The sequence below is a fragment of the Ruditapes philippinarum genome, unplaced genomic scaffold, assembly GCF_026571515.1.
Source record: "Ruditapes philippinarum isolate M1 unplaced genomic scaffold, ASM2657151v2 ctg7221_1_1_1_1, whole genome shotgun sequence".
Lineage (NCBI taxonomy): Eukaryota > Metazoa > Mollusca > Bivalvia > Venerida > Veneridae > Ruditapes > Ruditapes philippinarum.
In genome coordinates, this window is record NW_026865580.1 from 27 (window position 1) to 17,892 (window position 17,866).

The 17,866-nt window shown below is 34.1% G+C and overlaps 1 protein-coding gene across 2 annotated transcripts in view; it reads left to right on the top strand.

The window, feature by feature from the left end:
• The first annotated feature begins 375 nt into the window (after positions 1–375).
• The window catches only part of LOC132729616 (zinc finger and BTB domain-containing protein 41-like), a 35,081-nt gene continuing 17,590 nt past the window's right edge, over positions 376–17,866 (top strand). The window contains exons 1-3 of one of the 2 annotated variants that reach the window (XM_060715423.1): positions 376–495; positions 7,775–9,974; positions 11,888–12,022. In XM_060715423.1, the coding sequence (XP_060571406.1) occupies positions 7,782–9,974; positions 11,888–12,022 (2,328 nt within the window). In that variant the 5' untranslated portion in view covers positions 376–495; positions 7,775–7,781. Of the gene's footprint in view, positions 496–2,037; positions 2,521–7,774; positions 9,975–11,887; positions 12,023–17,866 lie in introns of those variants that run through there. The other variant, XM_060715422.1, reaches the window with a different exon arrangement.

The window sequence follows — 17,866 nt, forward strand, 5'->3', positions numbered from 1 at the left end:
TTCCCAGGAGGAACCCGATCCAGTTTTAATGGCGAGTCATATTATTACATTAGTACACATATAAATACTTTTTTTAAATCAAGGTCCGCCTAGTCTCGAGTGACGGTCCGCCCTGTCCCAAAATATGGTCCGCCTAGTCTCGAGTCACGGTCCGCCCTGGTACGGTCCGCCCTGTCTCACGGTCCGCCCTGTCCTGCAGGCCCCCTTCCACTCCCCCTGTCCCCTCCCCTGCCCCCTCCTGAAAAATATTAAAATGCGTATGATAATTGTGTAAGCTAATCAAAATATAGTTTTAAATAGCTATTTTACGTCTATTAAGCTATTTACATCTCGTACAATAGTGTTATTATTATAATTAAGGCCCAGGTTTATCCGCATTCTCTGAGATATTGTCTTTACTTAAACGTTTACTCTGCGTCTTGTAGGCGCTTATTTGGCATTTTCAATCGTCTATGGATGAAGATAAAGATTTTTGAGATTTCTTGCTAAATTAAGGTATAACAGGTTATGACAAACATTTCGGCAATATTTTTGTTACATAATGACAATGATGAAGATATTTGTCTATTACTAGCCAAATTATTATTATCCAGTCGCGTACTGATGTGTTAAAGTATAGTTTTTTACCAAATACTGTGAAAGAATGGAACTCTTTACCTCCAGACCTTTTGATAAATAATGCAAACACCCTTAAGGACACATCCAGTTCATTCGCAAAAATCATTAGAGAGGGTATCATGTTGCCCTAAGCCGCTTGATAATCGTTATCTTGTAATTCGAAAAGTTGCGATGTGTCCAATTCGGTACTTCGGATGAAAGTTTTCAAAACCACCACTTAGCAGGTACGCGAATAGGGTTTCTTAATCGGACAAAAATCATAATCGATCATCGAAAATAATCGAACAACCCTTTTGATCATTCATCGATTATATAATCGAAACATTTACAATAACAAAGGAAATATGTACAAACGACCACTTTATCAACTGAAATAAACTAGTTTACAGATATACTGTAATTATACTATGCTCATCCTTGAGTAAAATATTTTAATGAAATAAATTCATTAAAATCTATTAAATTATTATGTCTCAATAAAGGAATAAATAAACTATGTTTGGGAACAAGTTAAGTTGGTCCTTTCTTAACAAAACTCGTTTGTTTTAAATGACAATACATGTATATATATTGATGTTGTATCCCGCACCTTTAGTGTGTAGAATAATTTTATACATAACATATCTTCTTTGTGTGAAGTCAAAACATGTCTATTTTATATTAATTTTACAAATAGAATGTGTAGCAATTCTAAATATTTTCTAATGTCAAATTTGAGCACAGTAGAGATCTATATCTTAAAACTTAATAGAATGCCTCACTGTCAACAATTAACTCCATGGTCACCAGTACGCTTTCATATTCATTTGAATGAAAAATATTGTTTCAACCAAAGCTGGCTTTAATTTAGAGTGTTGTTATAATACAGTGAGTCACTTAAGTAACAGCAAGAAAATAAATTACCGATAATCGATTATTTAACTTTGTATTCGATCATCACCAATCGGTCCTATAAATGATCAATTTTCGATTGTACTCGATGATCGTTTAATCCCTAACTCGCGTTGCCGTAAAGCTCGCTTTGCAAGCAGGCCCTTCGGGCCAGCTTGTCCAGCTCGCTATAAGCTGCTATTTAACATTTTTATTTTACATCTGATGCGGCATTAAAGTTTTGGATTAGACCCTTTACGAAACCTAACCAGAATAACATAGTTGATTAAACCTTATTTTTCACTTGCAAATACACTTGACCCAATCAATTCTTGTGCATTTTACGATAAAACAATTATTTTAATATCTTTCTAGACCAATTAAAGTATCAAAATATTAATACCGTCATTAAAATTGCCTATTTAACTGTAAAACATCAATTACGCCGACTACAGTCGGCCATGATATTTAAGTGCCATGCAAGACCTCGTATGACGTCATTCACGGGAACCGATTAGAATGGAGTCATGTACTATATTTAGAACATCTTTGTTGACATGATTTCGATATTTTTATTCAAGATAATGTTTTTATTTATTTTCATTATTTTTTTAGTACTTAAATAAATATGATTTTATTGAATACAAAAGTCAGTAAATCACCTTTTTCAATATCTTAAGAAAAAGTAATTTATAAAAATATTGGAAGCACATGGGTTCGTAGAGGTCAATCTCGTAATCACGTGGTCAAACATTTTGGTAATATGGCGGCCAAGTGCCAAAATTTTTACCTGTCGGAACTATTAGGTAGTTTATGTTCGTAATAAGATTTTAATTTGTCCATTCTTGGCTTATCAACAGATTATATATAGTTTTATCAAGGTATGTTTCACTTTACTTCATGGCATGTTCGATGAATGAATACGAGCGTGTCAGATTCCTGGCACGATTATTGGTGGAATTTCCCTACTGGGTTATCTTCAGCGTTCACGTCATGTCATAGTATATAAACGGGTACACTGAAAACCTTAAGGTAAGTGTGAATCAGCTGTATAGCTAAATGTTAATATTTTGCTATGCTAAATACGATGCTGTCCGGTAATCTTGCGCACCTAAGCACTTATCAGCTAATTTACTACGATTCAAATAAATACAAAAAAATCATAATTATTTTCCTATTTGCAAAAATCTTAAACACATATAATAACACAAATACAGACTTCCCGAAAGTTGAAAAAAACTGTCAGACATTCGGTCTGACAAACCATGAAAATCTGTCGGACCGAAACAAAATCTGTCGGACCAAATAAAATTGATCAAAATCAAATAAAAACTTGTGTGTGTATTTCTAAGACACTTTTTGTTTTTTTATTTTTTCGCCGTCAAAATCGGCACAATCCGTACAGCGCATTTTCATCTCCTCCCTGTCATACACCAATGATTCATGGTTCTGCTTCCATTTTTCATTAAATTTTGTCTCAGGTCTATTCTTTTCATCCTTTTATTGCTGTTCTGCGCACTTTTCTGACGTAGATTTTCGGTTTTTCCAAGGTTTGGCACCTTTAGCGACGCCATTTTGTATACATGCGGCTTGGATAAAAGCCGGACAGTCGGACCGATCCGGAATAAAAAATTGTCGGACCTGATCAAAATTTATCGGACATGTCCGTCGGACCGACGTATTTCGGGAAGTCTGCAAATATTTTTTGGAAATAACTCATTGAACTGCAAGAGTGCAACAATGTAAACACTTAACACCATGTTTAATCCCAACATTCGATTGTCCGGTGATCTTGCGCATGTGTTATGAATGACGTCACGGTAGCTCGCTTTTAAAGTATGGTGTCCCAGTAGTGCTATCAATATAAAGTTTGTGAGTCCAGTTAATGAAAAGTTAATTTAAACTGTTCAAACTGTTCAAACAAAATTGTAACACAAACTTATTTTCATTTTTTTAGCGCCAATGGCGAAAAATTGCATCCTCCGCAGATCTTTGCTGTTATCCACCTACAGATTTCTTATTATCATTTGACAATTAGGGCATAATTTTTACCTATGCTTATTTCTGTATACAATAGACAGCCTACACTGAAAATTCATGATTTCATCAACAGGAGATCATGGGCATAATTGTTTGACTAATGATTCTACCAAAAGGATTTAGCAGAATTATACCAGAGGTTTTCTTTTTATGTTTTACAGCCTAACAAAGGCTGCTATCTCTATCCCAAAATAGGTATATTTTTTCCAAAAAATGCTATAATTTCCCTTAAAATGACATAACAGTAGCTGACTTACATCAGCTAGTTGATAAATTTATTTGACTGAAAGCTGTCTATATAGATAGCCTCTGCCAGGATGCCCATTCACACACTACATTGCGTAATTCACGGAAGTTTCTTAAGAAAAAGTTTCAACTGCCAAAAAGTATTTCGAGTTCTTAATAAGTCACTTGATTTTTTAACAATTAACTTTAATTGTGAGCTTTACAAATGTCATATGAAATGAAAATATGAACAATGGACCCTTTGAAATGAATGTACATAATTTCGGATATACAAAATTTTGGTTATGGGTAATAAGCGTAAGGACTGAACAGAAGATCAGTGATTGTAATGTCTGCTGATTGTAATGTCTGCTCTATTGCTACCATAAGTGACTGAGTTTGTGCCTGAGTTAGTGAGTAGTAATACTTAGTAAAACAACTGTTAATTATCATGAGCTTTTTATTGACAAAATGTTCTTACAAACAAAACATGAAAAAACTTCTGTGAACCCCAAGATTTTGAAATGTACCCCCAATTTCCAATGACAGGAGGTACATGTACCCTTACATTTAAAATTGAGCAGGCATGCTGCTCTGCTGTCTTAAATTGAATTGAAATTGAAAATTTTACAAAATGTGTGGGTAAATTCCATTCTCTGTTGTTTGAATTTAATTTCAGGTTGTCCCCCTTTTCTGATATAGAGTGCTAAATTTTCCCCATCAGAAAGCCACAGGTTGTTTTGAAAATTGAAAAAAAAAAATCAATGTATGCATAGTTTGAGTCAAATTATTTGAACATGTGCTTTATGATGTACAAGCAGCCATGATAAGAGTTTTTATAGCATGTTGTCTTTAATAGAAGATAGAGTTCTGATAGTACATATTTGAATCCGGTTAAGGTTAGAGCATACATATTAGATAAGCAGTATACAGCAGAGGTATAATAAGACAAGGTTTTGTACAACATAGGTTACAAAATATAGCTGATATAAATTATGCTCTTTAGTATTGATGCTGTGATGTTGTTGAGTTATTTTAGCTACCCAGACTATTCACTAAAGTAATTTATATTTCAATTACTGATATGCAATTATATTAACTTCATTTAACTTCGGTAAAAATCAAAATCTGAAATAATATCCTTTGCAGCAATAAATAAACATATATTTATAATTATTAGATTCATTAATAAACTTTAGAAAAATTATCATTGTCTTTAGTTTACTTATGTTAACACTATGACACTAAAGTCTCAATAATGTAAAGATTGCAGACTCAAAAACTTAAACATATATTAAATTATATCCCAAGTAACCTTGAAAACCAACTAAAACATTTTAATTTACACTAACGGTTAGTTTTCATGCAAATTGACAATGTTGATTTCCCTTTCTGATAGAATAAGAACCAATGTTAATAGCGAGCTCGACAAGCTGGCCCGAAGGGCCTGCTCGCAAAGCGAGCTTTACGGTAACGCGAGTACCTGCTAAGTGATGGTTTTGAAAACTTTCGTCCAAAGTACCGAATTGGACACATCGCAACCTTTCGAATTTAAAGATAACGATAAAAACTGAGGAATTCTGACTGAAAACGGATGTGTAGACTGGTCACCCGCGCACGTCTATGGGAACCATAATTGGACAGGGAACCAGAATAACGGAAGCTGTGTATAAAAAATGACAATTGAAGGCGCCATTTTGTTTGAAAACTGATAAATAAAAACATTTTTTTGTCGAATTTTGTTGTGAAAACTATCTAGAATGAAAGAAAATGGTCTAACTAAGAAAATGAATCCGAACACCAATATCTTTTATTCAGTCGTTAACGCTGTACAGACGTTTAAAGTATTGTTTACGTGACGTCACAATGTAGCGCCAAACAGCACGTGCAAAACAAACAAATCAAGTACGCTATTTTAATGTCGCAAACGTTTTAAGTTTTACTTTTATTTCACTTTAAATAATCTTTATTTCGCTTGAAAAATTATAGAGTAAAATAAAATAAACAAAGTTTTATCAACGTTTTCAAAACTCATTATTCATTTCACGACAGGGGCGGAGCCATATTTAACACAGTACGTGTGACGTCACACGCACTCGTTACTGCATTTGAAATAAAAATGAGCGATTATTTCATACTATTTCACGTAAAAAGGACATCGAGCTCGCTTTGAGGCTTTGCCTTTTTCATATTACGCGGAAAGTCCGAGCGGGGCCTAAGGCCCCGCGAGGGTTGTAGCGCTCTTAGATAACATGTATGACGCATATCAGTTCAAATGAAATCAAATTAAAAGTAAATGAAAATTTCAAAAAAATATATATCATATACCTAATGAGCTGTGAAAAAATCCTTAGTTAACTGGGCGCCGCCATTTTGAAATCCTTTTGAGCTAAATATAGATATCAGAGCGCTTTTAATGAGCGTCTACTTAATTCAGACTATTGCTAGCAGACGCATGCTAAATAAACTTCCGGTGAAAGAATAATGTACAAAATCAGAAAATAAACATGCATTTCATTGATAAGAACTATTGTAACGATTATAAATATAAAAAGTTACTCAAACATATCCTTTTTGATAAATAAGCATTAACAAATAACGTGAAAACAACAGCTGGGATTAGAGATTAACAAAAATGGCGGACGGGATTTTCCAAACTCCTCACAGTGATTACCTCCCTTGGCAGAATTGTACTGATAAGGGGAGATCACTGCGTAGGAGATTGGGGATTTTTCCAAACACCGACGCATGCGCAGTGGTCGCCCTTTATCTTGGAGATTTTCGGAATATTCCGAGCGCTCCGATGATAGGTTGAACACCACAAATTTATTCGTTTTGTTTACGAAATACCTGCAAGAAAAATCTGGTTTACATGTACACTTAACATGTTATGCTAAAATCATAATTCATAAGAGCTTTCCGCGCCATAGGTAGCACCTATTTCATATTAAAATGTATTATGCTACTCTAATAAGCATTCTATTCATACTGAAAATAGGGTTTTGTCCGATGAAACAGGGAGAATTCTGGGCATTGTGTGTTTATGGAGCCAGGAGTGTATAGTGTGGGTCTGAAAAACAGTAGGGCAAATGTAGAGCCAGTTACATTCCTCGCATTGCTTGGCTGTTTACATTTTAGGAAACTGCAATCTTTATTTTATTGTTTTATATTGTCTTTACGTCTTTATTTATGCTGATTTTAAAACATATTTAGTCATATCATTTTAGAATATTGACCTAACTGGCTTTCCTGAATTATAACTTAACCAGAAATTACCAATTTCTCTGCAATTGACCCACATAATTTCTGAATCAGTGTTGAGAGATAAATTACCATTATACTTTATGTCCAAGAGAAATTATACCAATAACCCTTAGATTACCAGTGGGCAGACCCTTACTTAATTTAAATGTAACGATACAATGTAAATAGAATTTTTATAATGAATTTTAACAGGTGTTATGATTGAAAAAGATGCCACATTTTTGTAAAAATGATAAAAAGTACTGAAAGTTGACAAGTAGTTAATATACATGTATAATAGTAATTGACTTCTCCAAAGCATTTGATAAGGATGACATGGTATTTATTTTATTATCATAATGACCAGAATTCAGGAAGAGAAATAATTTAACACCATGGCCCTCTTGCTTCTTAATTTTTTTTGTTCAAGAAAAAAAAAAATAAGGATAAATCTCATACACATTCACAAATGTAAATTCTGTTTTATTTTCAGCTATTAACAAGCAAATTTAGCATCATTTACATTTATAACTACTTTTTTAGAAGAAGATTTCATGTAAGCGATATACGGCCATCATTATCCACTTGTTTTAATTGAAATATTGATCAAAGATTCATTAATAATTGTCTTAAGTCATTTCTAGATATTATTTTATAGAAAAAAAAAGACATGAATTAGTGCTATGTCACTTTTGAGTACAAAAATAAATAAATAAAGCCTTGTATAAGCTTTAAGGGAAGGAACTCCAGACTTTATTGATATTTCTCTTCTTTACAGCACCCTAATGGAGAAAATAGGAGATGCAGGGAGTCACATATTTGTGCAAGAAAGTGAAGTAGTGGATGTTAAAACAACTGGTGATAAAAATACTTTTGCTTCAGATTTACAGAAAAATTTACCAAATTTTGTTGTAGCTGAAAACAACCTTGATGTTATAGCAGGAATCCAGAAAGAAGTATGCTTAAATGATACATCATTAGAACCTAACGTGATAGAAAGCTCTGATAATTTTTTAGAAGATGATATACAATTAAGAAAGCATGATACATACCCCTCTATTCTGGCAACTCAAGGCATTGAAATGAAAACAAGTAAATACATTAATTCAGATGATATTAATCTGTCTCTTGAAACTGAAGATGAAAACATGTCAAATAGGATAACACCAGATAAACTTCCTGGAAATATTGAAGCCCAAAACTTGTTGTTAGAGGAAGGTAGTAACATTGCTGCTTCTGTAACTGAGATGAAAATTCCTTGTGACAATGAAGCATTCCCCCATGTATCTTTACATAACAATGTTAACAATGTATCAGTCAAACATAAAAACAAAGATCAAGAGTTTACTGCAATTAAAAGACCTAAAAGAAAAAGAAGCTGTACAATAAACTATAATGAAAATGCATTATGGGATGTAAAACCCTTGTTTGGAAGTACAGTTTCTAAAAAAATAAATGGTCAATCAAAACAATCTAGAAAAGTAAAACAAAAAAAAGTTCCAAGTGAGACATCCAAATTAATAAAAATTGATTCTTATTTTGTAAACATATTGGATAATCTTCATAGATTGCAGAAAGATGGAAAATATTGTGATGTTAAATTTTGTGGAAGTGATGGGAATATCTTAGCACATTCCCTTATTTTAATTGCTGCCAGTCCTTTACTCCACAAACAATTAAAGCAAAGGGCCAAAAAGAACTCTCATGTTAGTGATTTGACAGAACTGGATTTTAAAGATGTTCCAAAGTTGGCTCTACAAAAAATTGTAACATTCTTGTATACAGGGTCTCTTGAGGTTGCAGAAAGTGAGGTGAAATCTTTGAGCAAACATTGCAACGCTCTTGGTTTGAATGAACTTTGCAATAAACTTCACTCTGTTGATTCAGTTGTATTACCAGAACCCTTACAACATGATGCAAAGAAAAAATTGAAAGATAATAAAGATGCTAGTATTTCTGACTCAGTAAATATTGAAATAAAAGATGAAGAACATTCTTTGAATAAAAAGTCGAGAAAAAGAAAGCTTAAATCTCCAAAAAATGTTAAAGTGAAAATAAAATTACCAAAACAATGTTTAGATTTAAGTGAAAGTGACACAGGAAAAAAGAACAATATCATTATGAATGTAGAAAAACCTGGAAAAGGTTGTGAAGTGGACAAGGAAGAAAGTGTTATTGAAATAGTGACGAAAAGTAATTCATTAGAAGAAAATGGAAAACCTGAAGAAATCTATTGTTCAGACATTGACACTGATGTTAATGATGATAGTGAATGGAATGCAGACCATGTGGACTCAGGGGATGACACTGACTCTTATTTTGTTGAGAAAACTAACAAAAATAGAAATAAAAAATGCAAAATGACAAAGAAAGGCATAAAAAATAAAGAAAATAAAAGATTGAAGAAGTCTGAAAAACAGGAAAAGATGAGTAATGTGAATAATGAAGAAAAAACTCTGAAATACAGTACAGAAGTACTAGCTGAGAGTGAAAATAAGGTAGATGAAAATTATTCAGAGGTTATTGAATCAGGTGATGTTGGAAATAAAGTCCAATCAGAGGATAGAAATTCAATGTCAGAAGAAAGTAAAGAAAAACTAGAACTTGAGATAGGATCAGGAAATGGAGGAGAGTGTGAAAAATGTGGGAAGAGTTTCTTTTTTCAGTATGAACTGACAGGGCATAGAAATAAATGTACTGGTAAAAATAATCGGCAGAGGCGAAAGTGTGTTACCTGTCATGTTAACTTTGAGTCAACTGAGGATTACATGGAGCATCGGAACAGTGATGTCAGATGTATAAAGCTGCGGCAAGAAAAGTTGGCTAAAAGGAAGCAGAAGAGGTTTGAGATGAGAAGAAAATATTGTTGTTGTGCCTGTTCGAGGAAGTTCCGACGATTAGCAGATCAAATTGAACATGAATTTTTAGCTCATGAAATACAATATGACAAAGAAAAATGGCCAGATCTGTATTGTGAGGTAATATTATTTTCTATTGTTCTTATAAAACAAAGTTTTCTATTGGCTTTCTTTTTAAGTCATACACATATCAATGATGACTTGAGAATAAAAAGTGACAATAATCTTATTTTTTCACTGTCTAGTTGATTAATATAATAAAGGATAAAATATAAAACCTGCCTAACAAGACTGTCCCAGTCTTTTTATGAATTGAACTTGAAATTGTAGAAGCATGACAAAATGATAAGGTACCTAGCATTTACCTGTACAATTTACTTGCTAATTTACCTGCACATTCACTATTTTGACTGTGATGGTCATATTATCACTGTAAAGCATGTCTCTAGATGAGCAAAAATATTTCAATAACATCAAACTTATGAAAAATGTACTAAAATTTTAGGAAAAGTAAAGAGGTTCAAGTTCAAGTAATAATTTACATGTAATGAGAGAGTAATGACTGATTTTTCAGTAATTTTAACAATATTTACACTACTTCAGTTTTAAAGGGAGACATAGGCAAAATTTTCATATTTTAGATTTTAATTTTCTATCCAATATTCTATTTATGTCATCGAAATGAATAGACCAAGCAGTCTAGGGAACAAATTTTTTCTCCTTATAAAGAAAAAAATGTTGCTTTCCTTTACCTGACCCACGCGGGTCAGGTTAGAGCATTTAGATTTCACCAAAGTTATCACCGTGAACTATAAAAACGTAAACGAACCTGTCAAATGAGCGACTTAGGCTTGTTTTAATCTTACAATATCCACAATATTTGTTTTTTTAACTTCTAGGGATTGTAATTGTCAAATGACTTGTTTTAAAACTACTCGTTAGGTCTGTCTAAGTCGTCATTTCGTTCAACTTATGTAGACTTATTTACGTTTTAAACTCACATTATAAAGTATTTATACAGAAAAAATAAACATGCTGGGACTTTTAATCACTTTTAAAAACTTCATTTTAGCATAAATTAGTAAATATGATAAATTCAATATTTTGTCATATATTTGCCCGAGTATCGCTTTAATGGCTATTTTTGAATATTTTCACCTCTTTTTGGTAATTTACGTAGGTTGCAAGTGCCATTGATAATATGTAAATTGCTTCCTTTTGGTTACCACACAATATCATACTTTTAAATACATTTTAAAATTTTTTCATGAAAATAAGCATGAATCTGGAGGCATGCTGCTTTAATTATACTACAGAAATTGTTATTTCATCATGTACATTTATGTTTGGATAATATTCTTAACCCTTTCCCCCATGAGCATATTGTGAAAAATGGCCGTTTTCACTAAAAAACTTTCTGTTACAAGTTCAAACTGCTATGAAACTATGAAAAATGCTTCAATACTAATCAAACTTGGCACAAATGTTGACTGGACCATTGCCTTTGTAACGACATGCTCAGTCTTAAATTTCCTGTTACCATGGCAACGAGGGGACATCTCAAAATTGCCAAAAATCACTATTTTGCCTCGATTTTTTCCATCAAAATTTATTTCAAAGTGCTGCAACTTCTCTAGGGATTGAGATAGAGTCAAAGGCTTTTCAGCTTTGGTTAAACGTTACATTATGATCGACCTGGGGTCATTTTTAGCCTCTCACAAGTCCAAAATTTTCTTAGCAACATTTCTCAAACGAAAACTTATGTTTGTGGCCCAAATAGGACATTTTTTCACTATTTGAGACCTAAAAAAAGGGGGGGGGGGGGGGGGTCGAAAGTGCGTTGTTTCGCGTATATATGTGGTAAAGGGTTAAGATGATCTAAACTGGAAAAAAAGATTACTTTTGTATTACAATAATTTTTCTCCCAACTGTATTACTTTTGATTTTATTTAATCACTCTAGTACGTATGTGTAAGATAGCTTGAATTTATATAACATTGATTCATATTGAAGTAATGCTGATATAATTTCAGTATTGTAATTATTGGTCAATGAATCCATGGAAGTTACATCACCACAAGTTAGTTTCATGTAACAAAGGGCAAGAACCAATCTGTGATATGTGTGGAAACACTTACAAGAATGAGAAAACATTGAAAAAACACAAGGTATGAAAAATGATAGACATAGTAATTACATGTACATGTATCATAGCTGATAAATCCGAAATTGGATTCTTTTATTGCTTAAAACTTTATGTGCATGTTAACTCAAAAGTAAAAAAAGCAGGGAGCATACTATGATAGAGTGATGCATTCATCTGTACATATGTAGGCCTGTTATACTTGTCATGGTTCATGTAACCTGATAGGGACATCCCTCAAGGCCAGTATGTAAAAGACCTCATAATTCATTAGTTCAGAGGACACATTGACAATGTATAAAATCTTCTTCCAATCAATAACTTTGGAAGAATTAAGCATAAGCCTCTGGAACTTTGTATATACATTGATCAGCCCTATTCATTTTAAGGTTATTTGAGTGTGTGAAAATTTGTAGGAACAATCTCGATGGCTAGTAGGTGACCCTTATTGATCTGAGGTCATATGTGAAGGTCTAAGTGAAACTTAGTGTACAATCTTTGTCCTATCAATAAATTGAGAAAATATCAGTGCAGGTTTGTAAACTTGTTAACATTGCCCATGATCAGTATTTGACTTCTATTGATTTTGAGACAGTGTCATTTGATGTGAATCTTTATATATTCTATTTTATTATGCTCTAAGAGATATCAAGATGAAACATTGTAGGTAGATAGATCTCATTGAGTAGAAGTGCAGTGCAAAAGAACCATAACACTGTTAAGCCTCATTTTTAAATTATCTCCCCTTTTAGAAAAAGCCTTGTCTAGGTCATAGCTATAAAACTATAAGAGATATCAACATGGAACTTTGTAAGTAGATATATCTCAATGGGTAGATGTGCAGTGCACAAGAATCATAACATCTCCCTTGTCTAATTCTCGAGTTATTGCCCTTTGTTTATTTTCACTTTTTAGCTCACCTGTCACAAAGTGACAGGGTGAGCTTTTGTGATCACTTTTCGTCCGGCGTCTGGCCGGCGTCCGTCCGTAAACTTTTACTTTAAATGACATCTCCTAATAAACCACTAAGCCAATTTCATCCAAACTTCACAGGAATTTTCCTTTGGTGGTCACCTTTAAAAATTGTTCAAAGAATTTAATTCCATTTAGAACTCTGGTTGCCATGGCAACCGAAAGAAAAAACTTTAAATATCTTCTTTTAAAAAACCCAAAGAGCTAGAGCTTAGATATTTGGCATGAAATATCTTCTAGTGAGTGTCTACAAAGTTTGTTCAAATAAAAGCCCTGGGGTCAAAATTGGCCCCGCCCCACGGGGTCATTGATTTTCCCTATATGCCTATAGTAAAAACTTAAAAATCTTCTTTTAAAGAACCCAAAGAGCTAGAGCTAAGATATTTAGCATGAAACATCTTCTAATGAGTGTCTACCAAGTTTGTTCAAATAAAACTCCTGGGGTCAAAATTTGCCCTGCCCCAGGGGGTCATTGATTTTCCCTATATGCATATACATGTAGCAAAAACTTAAAAATCTTCTTTCAAAGAACTCAAAGAGCTAGAGCTAAGATATTTAGCATGAAACATGTTCTAATGAGTGTCTACCAAGTTTGTTCAAATAAAAGCCCTTGGGTCAAAATTGGCCCCGCCCCAGGGGGTCATTGATTTTCCTTATATGTGTATAGCAAAAACTTAAAAATCTTCTTTGAAAAGACCCAAATAGCTAGAGTTTAGATATTAAGCATGAAACATCTTCTAGTGAGTGTCTACAAATTTTGTTCTATTAAAAGCCCTTGGGTCAAAATTGGCTCCGTCCAGGGGGTCATTGCTTTTCCTTATATGTGAGTGTCATTGTTTTTAACTATATGTGTATAGTAAAAACTTAAAAAAATCTTCTTTTAAAAAACCCAATGAGCTAGAGCTTAAATGTTTAGCAGGAAACATCTTCTTATGGTTGTCTACCAAGTTTGTTCAAATAAAAGCCCTTGATTTAAAATTGGCCATGCACGTGGGGGGGGGGGGGTCATTGTTTTTCATTATATGTGTGTAGTCAAAACTTAACATCATGAAACTTCTTTTAATGGGTGTCTCCCAAGTTTGTCCAAATAAAAGCCCTGGGGTTATAACTGGCCCTGCTCCGGGGGCCTATATATAGGTGAGGGACCTCAGGGTCATCATGGCCCTCTTGTTGAACATTGTCTGGGAAATTACTCTAAAATTATAAGATATTTCAACATGAAACTTTGTTGGGATATAGATCTCATTGAGTAAAAGTGCAGTCCAAAATAAACATAACTCTGTTTTGCCCATTTTTTGAATGATCTCCCCTTTTTAAAAAAAATCTTGTCCTGGAAATAACTCGTTTTATTATTTAAAACTACAAGAGATATCAACATGAAACTTTGTAGTTAGATGGATCTCAATAGGTAGATTTGCAGTGCACAAGAACTTGAACTCCGCCTTGCCAAATTTTATAGTTATTGCCCTTTGTTCATTTTTACATTTTGAACTTTGTCCGGGACATAACTCGGAAACCATAAGAGATATCAACAAGAAAATTTGTAGGTTGATAGATTGCATTGATTAGAAGAAGTGCAGTGCAAAGAACAATAACTCTGCCTTGACTAATTTTGGAATTATTGCACTTTGAACTTTTTCCAAGGACATAACTCTGAAACTACCAGAGGTGTACTTTCCTGTGTCCAAAACCTATTCGGGGAGCATCACCCGGCTCAAACAGGGCTCTTGTTAAACCTTATTTACTCTGGCATACAGTTTTCATTTCATAACTAATTATATTATAACAGTAGTAATGGAATAAAAGAAATGAAAACTGTATGCCAGAGTAAGGATGGTTTATTAATTTAAATAGTTCATGAGATAAGAGAGATACATGTATGTAAAGATTCACAATCTTTGTGGCACTTTTTCTTATGCATTATTTTACACACTGTCAGTAATAATTATATGATGATATTAAAGGACTCCACTGAGGTTCAAAAGTCAAAAATGAAAATATATAAAATTGTATTTTTGAGCCATTCTTGAAGTATTTTTAGCTCACCTGTCACAAAGTGACAGGGTGAGCTTTTGTGATCGTTTTTCGTCCGTCGTCCGTCCGTCCACAAACTTTTACTTTAAACGACATCTCCTCATAAACCACTAAGCCAATTTCATTCAAACTTCACAGGAATGTTCCTTTTGTGGTCTCCTTTAAAAATTGTTCAAAGAATTTAATTCCATGCAGAACTCTGATTACCATGGCAACCGAAAGAAAAAACTTTAAATATCTTCTTTTAAAAAACCCAAAGAGCTAGAGCTAAAGTATTTGGCAGGAAACATCTTCTAGTGAGTGTCTACCAAGTTTGTTCAAATAAAAGCCCTGGAGTCAAAATTGGCCCAGCCCCAGGGGGTCATTGATTTTCCCTATATGCATATCGTAAAAACTTAAAAAATCTTCTTTTAAAGAACCCAAAGAGCTAGAGCTAAGATATTTAGCATGAAACATCTTCTAATGAGTGTCTACCAAGTTTGTTCAAATAAAAGCCCTGGGGTCAAAATTGGCCCCGCCCCAGGGGGTCATTGATTTTCCCTATATGCATACATGTATAGTAAAAACTTAAAAATCTTCTTTTAAAGAACTCAAAGAGCTAGAGCTAAGATATTTAGCATGAAACATGTTCTAATTGGTGTCTACCATTTTTGTTCAAATACGGGCCCTGGGCTTAAAATTGGCCCCGCCCTGGGTTCTCAGATTTTCCTTATATGTGTATAGCAAAAACTTAAAAATCTTCTTTGAAAAAACCCAAATAGCTAGAGTTTAGATATTAAGCATGAAACATCTTCTAGTGAGTGTCTACAAAGTAAGTTCAAATAAAAGCCCTGGGGTCAAAATATGCCCCCGCCCTGGGTGTCATTGATTTTCCTTATATGTGTATAGCAAAAACTTAAAAAATCTTCTTTGAAAAAACCCAAATAGCTAGAGTTTAGAATTGATATTAAGCATGAAACATCTTCTAGTAAGTGTCTACAAAGTTTGTTCAAATAAAAGCCCTGGGGTCAAAACTGGCACCGCCCCAGATGTGTCATTGTTTTTAATTATATGTGTATAGTAAAAACAAAAAAATCTTCTTTTGAAAAACTCAAAGAGCTAGAGATGAAACATCTTATTGTGGATGTCTACCAAGTTTGTTCAAATAAAAGCCCTTGGGTTAAAATTGGCCCTGCAGGGGGGGGGGGGAGGTGGGGGGTGCAGAGGTCATTGTTTTTCATTATATGTGTGTAGTAAAAACTTAACATATGAAACATCTTCTAATGGGTGTCTTCCAAGTTTGTTCAAATAAAAGCCCTGGGGTTTAAACTGGCCCCGCTCCGGAGGCCTATGTACAGGTGAGCGACCTCAGGGCCTTCATGGCCCTATTGTTAAAACTTTGAATAATTATCTTGGGAAAAGAGAGTGAGGGATTGATCTAGAATTTTGCACACATATTACTTATATAGATCAATATCAAGTGGAACATCAATCTCAACATAATTATTTCCAGTTTCGTCATGTCAAAAAATCTCAGTGGCCTCTCTTTAAGTTAATTATATTGGCTTATTTTACATTTGGTTAATTGTTTTACTGTTCAGAACACTCTCCAAGTTTTCATGTATATTAATAAAAGTGCAAAGGCATGACACTTTAAGAAATTAGATTGTGGACTGTAAATGTTTGTTTATTATGCCCCCACTTCGAAGAAGAGGGGGTATATTGCTTTGCACTTGTCGATCCTTCGGTCCATAGACCAAATGGTTTCCGAGTGATAACTAAAGAACCCTTAGGCCTAGGAACTTCAAACTTGGTATGGGGATTGGTCATGACCAGTAGATGACCCCTATTGATTTTGGGGTCAAGGGGTCAAAGGTCAAGGTCACATTGACCTTGTATGTTAAAACGGTTTCCGATCAATAACTAAAGAACGCATAGGCCTAGGAACTTCAAACTTGATATGGTGATTGTTCATGACCAGCAGATGACTCCTATTGATTTTGGGGTCAAGGGGTCAAAGGTCAAGGTCACATTGACCTTGTAGGTAAAAACGGTTTCCGATCAATAACTAAAGAACCCTTAGGCCTAGGAACTTCAAACTTGGTATGGTGATTGGTCATGACCAGTAGATGACCCCTATTGATTTTGGGGTCAAGGGGTCAAAGGTCAAGGTCACATTGACCTTGTATGTTAAAACGGTTTCCGATCAATAACTAAAGAACGCATAGGCCTAGGAACTTCAAACTTGATATGGTGATTGTTCATGACCAGCAGATGACCCCTATTGATTTTGGGGTCAAGGGGTCAAAGGTCAAGGTCACATTGACCTTGTAGGTAAAAACGGTTTCCGATCAATAACTAAAGAACCCTTAGGCCTAGGAACTTCAAACTTGGTATGGTGATTGGTCATGACCAGCAGATGACCCCTATTGATTTTGGGGTCAAGGGGTCAAAGGTCAAGGTCACATTGACCTTTTAGGTAAAAACCGTTTCTAAGCAATTACTAGAGAACGCTTAGGCCTAGGTACTTCAAACTTGGTATGATGATTGGTCATGACCATCAGATGACCCCTATTGATTTTGGGGTCAAGGGGTCAAAGGTCAAGGTCACATTGACCTTGTAGGTGAAAACAGTTTCCGATCAATAAATAAATAACGCTTAGGCCTAGGAACTTCAAACTTGGTATCATGATTGGTCATGACCAGCAGATGACCCCTATTGATTTTGGGGTCAAAGGTCAAGGTCACATTGACCTTGTAGGTAAAAACGGTTTCTGATCAATAACTAAAGAGCCCTTAGGCCTAGGAACTTCAAACTTGGTATGATGATTGGTCTTGACCAGGAGATGACCCCTATTGATTTTGGGGTCAAGGGGTCAATGTC